The sequence below is a fragment of the Cervus elaphus genome, chromosome X, assembly GCF_910594005.1.
Source record: "Cervus elaphus chromosome X, mCerEla1.1, whole genome shotgun sequence".
Classification (NCBI taxonomy): Eukaryota; Metazoa; Chordata; class Mammalia; order Artiodactyla; family Cervidae; genus Cervus; species Cervus elaphus.
Window position 1 is genome coordinate 142,638,178 of NC_057848.1, and position 12,054 is coordinate 142,650,231.

At 37.8% G+C, this 12,054-nt stretch overlaps 1 protein-coding gene across 9 annotated transcripts in view; it reads left to right on the plus strand.

Moving 5' to 3' along the window:
• DMD (dystrophin) overlaps positions 1 to 12,054 on the plus strand; it is a 2,565,910-nt gene that overhangs the window by 1,057,166 nt on the left and 1,496,690 nt on the right. For all 9 annotated transcript variants that reach the window (XM_043895268.1, XM_043895262.1, XM_043895270.1 and 6 more), the window contains 2 exons: positions 9,273 to 9,374; positions 9,499 to 9,606. In XM_043895268.1, coding sequence (XP_043751203.1) covers positions 9,273 to 9,374; positions 9,499 to 9,606 — 210 coding nt within the window. The remainder of the gene's footprint in view (positions 1 to 9,272; positions 9,375 to 9,498; positions 9,607 to 12,054) is intronic.

Sequence of the window (12,054 nt, forward strand, 5' to 3'; positions counted from 1 at the left end):
CAGCCAGATGAACCAAAGGTCAAATCCCATATACTCAATCCTGTGACCGCTCTGCCCTTAGATAAGTTACTTAACCTGTCTGAGTGTCAGTTTCCTCATCTATAAACTGCACCATTAAAAGTGACAGGAGTTCCTTGAATTTGGCTAGGAGTTATTACAGGATCCTTTAAACAGAAATAAGAATGATATTTTCAGAGAAACCTCCAATAAGTGTTTCCTAATACCTCAAAAGATGTTTTTTCACCCTGAACTGTATGTTAAGACAGTGAAGCTTTACGACATGCCATTTTATAATATATGCTTCAGTTAACAGTTTGTTTTAAAAAAAAATGTAAAATTGAGAAGAGAAACATAGACATGGCTAAACAGTAGTCAGTAATACTCTGACCATTTCTAACCTCATAATGGGTGCTATTGTTCTTTCCATAAGTCATTTGATATTATTTCCATTTCACCATCAGTAAGATGTAAGATGGCGTTGCTAATTGTTTTTAACTGTATAGGTGTTTACAAAGTAAGAAACAAAATTCAAGAAATATATAAATAATTTTTCAGAAGGCTCATTACATGTAAAATTCATTTAGCAGGAGTATATCCCAGGGTTTGAGACTGGGATAAAAGAGATAGGTTGCTTGCTGCCTCCCTCTCTTATAAATCTCAGTTGCTGCTGCATTGTGTGGTACATGGCACATAATTGTTCCTTCCTTAGTGGACATACTCTTGGGGACACTTTATCTCTTAATGCCAATCTTGCTAGGCACAGTTTAGCTTTCACTTTCTTACACTGTCTTCAATAAATTCAAGGGTCAAGGTACTTAAGTTTTACCTCCCAGGCTTGTCAAATTTCCTATACTTGCTTTTATCCAAATGTTCTTTTGATAGCCATTTTTCACTTTTGCTTTGAAAAGCCAACTCAACCAAACAAAGGAATTCAGATGAGAAATGTCCTTGGCATGTATAACAATATGAGATGTGAATTAAATGGGAGGGAAATATCCTCCCCATTGTGGATCTGAGCCTAGATGATAATGGAGCTGTGATTTAGCCCACAAAAATGTGTTAGAGTAAGTGAGCTGACCTTTTGCTGCTGTTACTGCTGAGACAAAATGAGGACATAAATACAAATTAATTTCTTCTTATCACTTTGTGAGACATTATAATTCATTTTTCATTTATGTGCCTAATGTTTACCTAGCTTACAAAAATATGCATTATTCCTAAAAGCTCAGGGGATTCGTATACTTAAATGACAACTCAGAGAAAGACTGATTTTTTTTCTTAAGAGAGGAGATTTCTAACCCTAATATAGTGATCTAAAAAAAAATAGCTTCCTGTCAATTCCATTTGATCCAATCTCTTGCACTTGTCTAACAATGAAGTTGCACCCATTCAGGCAGTGATAGGAACCAGCATCTCTGAGTGCTTATAAAAGCTGACTGATAATCCAACAATTGCTTAGCTCCATCTTTTGTAATTCAAATTAGGGCTAGCATTTCTAAGCAATAAACAGATAAATCCATAAATTCAAGCACTATGTACATTTTCCTATATCTGTGAGTATGGCATTGCAAAAATCTACCTGTGGGAGAAACATCAATAACCTCAGATATGCAGATGACACCATCCTTATAGCAGAAAGCAAAGAAGAACTAAAGAGCCTCTTGATGAAAGTGAAAGAGAAGTGTGAAAAAGTTGGCTTAAAACTCAACATTCCTAAGATCATGGCATCCAGTCCCATCACTTCATGGCAAGTAGATGGGGAAACAGTGGAAACAGTGACAGACTTCATTTTTTTTTGGCTCCAAAATCACAGCAGATGGTGACTGCAGCCATAAAATTAAAAGACGCTTGCTCCTTGGATGACATACTATGACCAACCTAGACAGAATATTAAAAAGCAGAGACATTACTTTGCCAACAAAGGTCCATCTAGTCAAAGCTATGGTTTTTCCAGTAGTCATGTATGGATGTGAGAGTTGGACTATAAAGAAACTGAGAGCCGAAGAATTGATGCTTTTGAACTGTGGTGTTGGAGAAGACTCTTGAGAGTCCCTTGGACTGCAAGGAGATCCAACCAATCCATCCTAAACGAAATCAGTCCTGAGTATTCATTGGAAGGACTGATGCTGAAGCTCCAATATTTTGGCCACCTGATGCAAAGAACTGACTCATTGAAAAAGACCCTGATGCTGGGAAAGATTGAAGGCAGGAAGAGAACGGGACAACATCTCATCGATAAGATGGTTGGATGGCATCACCGACTCGATGGGCATGTGTTTGAGTAAGCTCCTGGAGTTGGTGTTGGACAGGGAAGCCTGATGTGCTGCAGTCCATGGAGTCACAAAGAGTCGGACACAACTGAGTGACTGAACTGAACTGAACCTGTGAGCACACATGTACCATGATTTCTAATTCACTTATCTAATTTCACTTAGATCAGTATAAAACACTGTGCCTGCTTTGTAACAGAAGTGACTTGGATTCAGTTCACTGAGATTGTTCTGAGAGTAAGAGTTAAGCAGCAGAATGTGTTACTGAAGGATGTGTATGCTCTTTTGTGTTGGAAATTAAAAAAAAAATAATATACTGCAGTTCTAAACATCTACTTGTAAAGATGTAATAAGTACTTTTTTAGAATGAGTAAAATAGTCCACCCTTGGTGGTTCTTAGAAGGCTTCATATAAACACTACAATCAAGCAAAATATAAATAACCACCAATACTTATATAACTCAGTTCAAATTAAAACTGTTTTTCAATGCATGATCTTGTTTAATACTTGAAGCAGTTCTTTAAGTTGTTGGTATGATTATTTTATTTGAGAGAATATTATTTAGCCATAAATTTGTTGAAAAAGTCACTTGATTGCATTGAGCAGGGGAAGATAAAGAATTGCTCCTAGTATTACAAGAAATTATGTATTTTAAATGTTTCCATAATTTGAAAGAGAGTCAGTGGTAAAGACAGAGAAGACAATGGCAGCCCACTCCAGTACTCTTGCCTGGAAAATCCATGGGCAGAGGAGCCTGGTAGGCTGCAGTCCATGGGGTTGCGAAGAGTCGGACATGACTGAAGCGACTTAGTAGCAGCAGCAGTGGTAAAGAATCTGCCTGCCAATGCAGAAAACATGTGTTTGATCCCCGGGCCAGGAAGATCCCCCGGAGAAGGAAAGAGCAACCCACTCCACTATTCTTGCCTGAGAAATCCCATGGACATAGGAGTCAGGTGGGCTATGGTCCATAGGATCGCAATAGAGTCTGATGTGACTTAGCAACTAAACAACAACACACATTGGTAATCCAAGCAGTTTATTGACTTAAGACTTGAATCCAAGTGTTTTGACTCTAGATAATTTTATACTCCCCATGTAACACATAAAATCACAAAATGATAGCATCTTTGTATTTGAGTAGTTGTCCCAATGCATTATTATTAAAATTCTGTTCTATTTGAACAATTTAAATTCATTTTACACTAGTAACTGAAATATGTTCTCTAAAATGGCCCCACTCTAATACATGCATCTTTACTTGTAACAATTTTAATTTTGTGAGACATTTTGCAGTGCTGTGGAATCAGCCTCTCTTAAATCTGTCCTATGTAGTTTGTTAGATATGCCTTGACAAAATGCCAGAGATTGGATTTCCTAAACAACAGAAATGTGTTTTCTCACAGATCTGGAGTCTAGAAGTCCAAGGTATTGGCAGGTTTGGTTCCTTCTGAGGCCTCTCTCCTTGCCTTGCAGACAGCGGCCTTCTTGCTATGTCCACCCAATGGCCTCTCCTCTGTGCCCATACAGCCAAAGACACTATTTTATTTCCTCTTTTTATAAGGACGCTAGTCGGACTGAATTAGAGTCCACTCTAACATACTCATTTTAACTTAAAAGTCCCATTTAAAGGCCCTGCCTGTCAAGATCCTGTCTTCTAATACAGTCACATTCTGGGGTAGAGGTCAATAGGGATTTAACACATGAATTTTAGGCAGACGCAGTTCAGTCCATTTATTCTGTTCATTTTTGGCACATAGTGTATGTTCAAAAATATTTGCTATTTAAATAAATTAATGATTGGTGAATGAATGAATCAGAGCTTATACTTAACTATAAATTAAATATTGGCTGAATATTTAACCTGCTCTGTGGAATTATAAAAGTTATCTATTATGATTATTTGACTACAAAAGAAACTTTTAATGATTATCTTTTTATCCTTTTATAACTGAAGTATAGTTGATATATAATATTGTATGTTATAGATGTATAACAGTGATTCACAATTTTTAAAGATTATACTCCATTTATAGTTACTGTAAAATACTGATTATTTTCCCTGTGTTGTACAATATATCCTTTTAGCTTATTTTAGACCTAATAGTTTGTTGCTACCCCTATATTGCCCTTCCCCTCTCCCTACTGATAACCACTAGTTTATTCTCTGTATCTGTGAATTTGCTTCTTTTTCATTATATTTACCAGTTGATTCTTTTTCTTTTTTTAAGAGTCCACATATAAGTAATAATCATACAGTATTTGTCTTTTTCTGTCTGGCTTATTTCATTTAACATAATGTCTTCCAAGCCCATCTATTTTGTTGCAAATGGCAAAATTTCATTATCTGTTCATCTGTTGATAGAAATAATATTCTTAAAATAGTTGTTTTAACTAGGTTGTTTTGACTAGGTTGACTGTATGACTAAAATATTTACTATTGTTTTTTAATAATGAAAAAATCTATAGTATAAAGTGTATCACAGTATATTTTGCAATTTCTGTAAATTGAATCTTAAGCAATCTAGTATAGAGGTCTTTATGTGAGTTTATTTTATACAATGTCCTACTAAAATCAATGAATTATAAAAGCTCTATCTATGTGATTGCAAACCTAAGCTACTACTTTGCTAGACTCTAGCTTTGTGTGTCTTGTAGCACTGGAGAGAAGATGGTATATCTATTTAGACATCTTAGTTCATTTTCTTTCATTTATGAAGGTGGTGCTACAGTTTGAGTGTCTCTCTTAGCCCTTGACACCCATCTCCACTGGGGTTGGAGCCCTGTAATAAATGTGCCACAATTTGACCTTTTATATCTGCATCATAAAATCAGGCAGATGGTGTAGTTTATGGCTAACAGGCAAGAGTTTCTCCGTTTGAAGCTGTTTTTTCCCACAACTAATCCATTACCAGGTATGCTACATGCCATTTTATCTGATGTGTCCTTACAATGTAACCAGGAAGTTTACTAAAATAACTTCTAATATGTTTTTGAAAAAAAATCCCAAATTTTAATTGTAATAATTAAATAGCTAACATTGAATGCATTGAGTTAGGTTAGCACATTTCCTGGGTATCTTGCATCACTGTTTCAGTGTTATGGCTTCTGTCATAAACTAATGTAATTCAAAAGTGGTCGAGTAGAGAATGAAACTATAAAAAATGCAAAATCACTTATGTTGTGCTTGAAAGTAATAACATTTTTATTGACATTTCTGAAGAAAAACTGAAAACTCACCTGTGACTGAGCTGCATCTGAATTCATGATCATCTTAATATTGTAGTAATAAATTTATTGCTTGCTCCTTACCCCTATGTTTGAGACTTCCTTTTCTAAAAGGTGGTAGATTAAATACAATAAAAAAAAAAGAGTAGGTCTCTGAATTATTTAGGAATAGATGGGTTTTGCCATGATGCTAATTACATATATATTATTTGAATCATATGTCAAAGTTTTCTAGTTGGATCCATCCAAATGTGTAATATCAAGTAAGGTAGAAATTATTATCAGGCTTATCAGAGATAATGAATATATTTCTAAAAAATATGAGTAACAAACATTTTTTTCTAGTTATAATTCTATACAAAATAAGACATGTCCATATTTTGAGATACTTCTAGCTCTAGATGTCTAATGTCTATGGGTAAATAATTTTATTATTTATAAGGAAGTCAAAAAAAGTTGAAATTTTAGACTCTGAAGTTCATCCTAATAGTGTTGGAATAAATGATATGTTTCTTAAAATAGTACCTTTATACAGAAATCATAACAACCCACTTTTTCACCTAAAAAATATTAGTGCTTAGTTTATATTACATACTAAAATAGCATGTGCATATAGATATTGTTATTGTTGTTTAGTCACTAAGTTGTGTCCAACTCCTTTGTGATCCCATTGATTGTAGCCCAACAAGCTCCTGGACCATGGGAGTTCCCAGGCAAGAACACTGGAGTGGGTTGCCATTTCCTTCTCCAGGGTATCTTCCCAATCCAGGGATTGAATCTGCATCTCATGCATTGGCAGGTAGATGCTTTATGACTGAGCCACTAGTATTAGTGACAGACTAAAGACAGGACGGTCATAGGAAACACCCTCTTCCAACAACACAAGAGAAGACTCTACACGTGGATGTCATCAGATGGTCAACACCGAAATCAGATTGATTATATTCTTTGCAGCCCAAGATGGAGAAGCTCTATACGGTCAGCAAAACAAGACTGGGATCTGACTGTGGCTCAGATCATGAAATCCTTATTGTCAAATTCAGACTTAAATTGAAGAAAGTAGGGAAAACCACTAGACCATTCAGGTATGACCTAAATCAAATCCCTTATGACTATACAGTGGAAGTGAGAAATCAATTTAAGGGACTAGATCTGATAGACAGAGTGCCTGATGGACTATGGACGGAGGTCTGTGACATTGGACAGGAGACAGGGATCAAGACCATCCCCATGGAAAAGAAATGCAAAAAGGCAAAATGACTGTCTGAGGAGGCGTTACAAATAGCTGTGAAAAGAAGAGAAGCGACAAGCAAAGGAGAAAAGGAAAGATATTCCCATTTGAATGCAGAGTTCCAAAGAATAGCAAGGAGAGGTAAGAAAGCCTTCCTCAGTGATCAATGCAAAGAAATAGAGGAAAACAACAGAATGGGAAAGACTAGAGATCTCTTCAAGAAAATTAGAGATACCAAAGGAACATTTCATGCAAAGATGGGCTCAATAAAGGACAGAAATGGTATGAACCTAACAGAAGCAGAAGATATTAAGAAGAGGTGGCAAGAATGCACAGAAGAACTGTACAAAAGAGATCTTCACGACCCAGATAATCACGATGGTGTGATCACTCACCTAGAGCCAGACATCCTGGAATGTGAAGTCAAGGGGGCCTTAGAAAGCATCACTGCGAACAAAGCTAGGGGAGGTGATGGAGTTCCAGTTGAGCTATTTCAAATCCTGAAAGATGATGCTGTGAAAGTGTTGCACTCAATATGCCAGCAGATTTGAAAAACTCAGCAGTGGACACAGGACTGGAAAAGGTCAATTTTCATTCCAATCCCAAAGAAAGGCAGTACCAAAGAATGCTCAAACTATGGCACAATTGCACTCATCTCACACGCTAGTAAAGCAATGCTCAAAATTCTCCAAGCCAGGCTTCAGCAGTACATGAACCATAAACTTCCAGATGTTCAAGATGGTTTTAGAAAAGGCAGAGGAACCAGAGATCAAATTGCCAACATCCACTGGATCATCGAAAAAGCAAGAGAGTTCCAGAAAAACATCTATTTCTGCTTTATTGACTATGCCAAAGCCTTTGATTGTGTGGATCACAATAAACTGTGGATAATTCTGAAAGAGATGGGAATACCAGACCACCTGACCTGCCTCTTGAGAAACCTGTATGCAGGTCAGAAAGCAATAGTTAGAAGTGGACATGGAACTACAGACTGGTTCCAAATAGGGAAAGGAGTACGTCAAGGCTGTATATTGTCACCCTGCTTATTTAACTTATATGCAGAGAACATCATGAGAAACTCAGGGCTGGAAGAAGCACAAGCTGAAATCAAGATTGCCGGGAGAAATATCAGTAACCTCAGATATGCAGATGACACCACCCTTATGGCAGAAAGTGAAGAGGAACTAGAAAGCCTCTTGATGAAAGTGAAAAAGGATAGTGAAAAAGTCAGCTTAAAGCTCAACATTCAGAAAAGTAAGATTATGGCATCTGGTCCCATCACTTCTTGGGAAATAGATGGGAAAACATTGGAAACAGTGTCAGACTTTATTTTTTTGGGCTCCAAATCACTGCAGATGGTGATTGCAGCCATGAAATTAAAAGATGCTTACTCCTCGGAAGGAAAGTTATGACCAACCTAGATAGCATATTGAAAAGCAGAGACATTACTTTGCCAACAAAGGTCCATCTGGTCAAGGCTATCATTTTTCCAGTGGTCATGTATGGATGTGAGAGTTGGACTGTGAAGAAAGCTCAGCGCCGAAGAATTGATGCTTTTGAACTGTGGTGTTGAAGAAGACTCTTGAGAGTCCCTCGGACTTCAGGGAGATCCAACCAGTCCATCCTAAAGGAGATCAGCCCTGGGTGTTCATTGGAAGGACTGATGCTAAAGCTGAAACTCCAATACTTTGGCCACCTCATGTGAAGTGTTGACTGATTGGAAAAGACCCTGATTCTGAGAGGGATTGGAGGCAGGAGGAGAAAGGGACGATAGAGGATGAGATGGTTGGATGGCATCTCTGACTCGATGGACATGAGTTTGAGTGAGCTCCTGGAGTTGGTGATGGACAGGGAGGCCTGGCGTGCTGCGATTCATGGGGTCTCAAAGGGTCAGACACGACTGAGCAACTGAACTGAACAGCACAACTCTTACTCAGAAAACTATTACTCTACTGAGTTTTCTCAATAGAACAGTTTAGAGAAATAGTGACTTTAAATATTCATAATAATAATCCAGTTAACTTTAAAAATTCACATGTTGATATGATGTTAAGTCAACACTAATATTCTTCAACAATCAAAATATTAAGCAATTCTAATTATATAAGATTGCTTGAGATGAGAGTCTTTTGACATCCTATTTTTTAGCCAGACTTTTTTTCTTTTGACATATATTTTCAGACCTAAGAAAGATACACATTTTCCATATTATCAGTGACATATCCTATTTCATTCTGCATTTATATTTTTCCTGTTTATATTTTCTGTGTAGACATTTCAAATAGTGGTGTGATATCTGCCTTAGACTTCTTGTAAGTGTCTCTACTTTTCCATATAAGGTGCAAGAGTGAAGTAATCTAATTACAAATGAAAGGCATGTGCTTATATAATTATAAGCAGAAGCTAACAGATGCTCTTTACAACTCCTAGTATATATAAGAGACTCAAAGTTAGATACTTTTACAAATCATTCATGCCATTTTTAATAAAATTCAGTTAACAGGTAAGCATTTGCTGATGTTGTGGTGGGTTTTCTCTTCTCCAGGTGCTGGGAGATCGGTGGGCAAACATCTGTAGGTGGACTGAAGATCGCTGGGTTCTTTTACAGGATGTTCTTCTAAAATGGCAACGTTTTACTGAAGAGCAGGTGAGTCACATGGGGGATAATGTATCAGTAAAAGATGTGGAGAGATGTTAAATAGGTACATAAAAAACTATGATGTACTTTAATAATTATTCTTTATCTTTTGAAATTATTTGATTTCTTTCAGTGCCTTTTTAGTACATGGCTTTCAGAAAAAGAAGATGCAGTGAACAAGATTCCCACAACTGGCTTTAAGGATCAAAGTGAAATGTTATCAAGTCTTCAAAAACTGGCTGTATGTATTCTTTAGCTATTGATATTGTTAAACAAAAACAGTAGTTTCTACTAACATCCTTATTTGGTCTTTCTAATGTTTAAATCTTAAACATAATATTCATTGTTCTTTCTTAGATCAGTCTCTTTAATTATATTGTTACTTGTCTTAATTAAAATAGGGAAAGGTGATTGTGGGAAAGATTGAAGGCAGGAGGAGAAGGGGGCAACAGAGGATGCCATGGTCGGATGGCATCATCGACTCAGTGGCCATGAGTTTGAGCAAACTCCGGGAGATAGTGAAGGACAGGGAAGCCTGGCATGCTGCAGTCCATGGGATTGCAAAGAGTCAGACACAACCGAACAGCAACAAATAGTATTGCTCTCCTCACATAGTGGAAAGAGAAACTCTAGTGTCTCTGCCTCTTCTTACAAGGTCATGAATCCCATCATGGGGGCTTCACTGTCATAAACTCATCTAAACCTAATTGCCTCCTGAAGGCCCAATGTCCTAATACCATGATATCAGGGGTTGTAGAATTTCGATATATATATTTTGTGGGGACACAATCATTTAGCCCATATCATTACAGCACTGGACTCTCAAACTGTGTGTCTTTCCCACATGCAAAATATATTCATTCCAACTGAACAGACCCAAAATAACTTACATAGTCCCAATGTCAACTCTTCAGCATATATTGTAAAGTTCAAAGTCTCATCATCTAAATCAAATAAGACTCAAGGTCTGAGGCCAAACTCTCCAACTATGAATCTGTGAAACCAGACTAGTTATATGCTTCCAAAATACAGTGGTGTGACAGCTACAGGTAGGTATTCCCATTTGAAAAGGGGAAATAGCAAAGGAGGAAGGGGTGACAGGCCACAAGTAAGTCTAAAACATAGGAAAAACAATTCTGTAAGTTCCTAATGCTCAAGAATATTCCTCTTTGGACTGATGCTTTGCACTCCAGGGCCACCAGAGTGGCACCATCACCCCCAGAATTCCACAAGGTGGCCTTGCCTCTTCAGCTTCACAGTGCACTGCCTGCCCACATGGCTGTCTGCTGCAGCCCCACTCATAGGACTCCCTGTCGTGGCTGCTTCTGAGGCACTGGGTGGGGGCATCCTGCATGCCTGTCCCCCAAAACCTGAGAGGTGGCCCCACCCTTTGAAACTCAGGAGGAACTGGCTCTGTCATTTGGGCCTACAGTAGGGGTGGCAGCCCTGATGTCTTTGTATCACCCACATCATTCTCTTTTCTTGATGGGAAGAATGCACATGTTCACAGCCTGCCTTCAATCCTTCTAGTTTTCATTTCCATTAGTCCCAGCTGGCAGTTTCTGCTGGTATATTACAGTATCCATAGCTTCATATTCATGTGTCCATATTGTATACATCTGTATCCCTGACTTCTGATCAGAGAGCTGATTAGGTTTCTGTTTCACATCCACACTAATATCCTCATTAAATAGTAGATCAACCACACCCTAGTGTTCACGTCTAAACAGCCTTTCTCATTTTTTTTTTTTTTCATATGTGGATAAACTGAGAGTCTTCCAAATCCTTAAGTTCCGGTTCCTTTTTGTTAAGCAGTTCCTTCTTCAATTGATTTTTCTCTTCTTGCTTTTCTGCCTTAAGCATTCAGATGAAATCATGCCTTTCCTTTCACACTTTGCTTAAATATCTCCCAAAGACATCAGATTTCTTAGCTAAATATCCCGTTTGATCATGCGCAAGTTCTACCTTCTACAAAATACTAGAACATCAACACAATTCAGTCAAGTTCTTTGCCACTTTATAACAAGGATTGTCTTCTCTCCCTTGGCCAATATGTTCCTTACTTTGTCTGACACCTCAACAGAATGGCCTTGATCGTCCATATTTATACCAACATTCTGTTCATGATTATTTATGTGTTCTCTAAAAAGATGGAAACTTTCTTTCCAGCTCTCCTTTTTTCTCCCTGAGTCCTCACCAGAGTTGCCCTTTGAAGTTATCTTCATGGCAATCTTGACTTTTTCGAGCATATACCTCAAAACTCTTTCAGCCTCTACAGATGGCCCAGTCCAAGGCTGTTTCTGCATTTTTAGGTATTTGTTACAAGAGACACCAGTTCTTGCTCCCAATTCCTGTCCTAGTCTACTTGTGCTGTTGTAATAAAATGCCACATACTGGTGACTTTAACAGTAGATATTTATTTCTTACAGTTCTAGAAACTGGGAAGCACAATATCAAGGTGCTGGAAGATTCGGTTCTTGGTGAGGGCCCTCTTCCTGGTGAGACAGAGGAAGCTCTGCTATCCCTTCTTTTTTGTATGAGGGCACTAATTGCAGGAGACATAAGAGGCTCAGGATCGATACCTAGGTTGGGAAGATCCCATGGAAGAGAGCCTGGCAACCCACTCTGGCATTCTTGCCTGGAGAATCCCATGGACATAGAAGTCTGGTGGACTATAGTCTATAGCGTC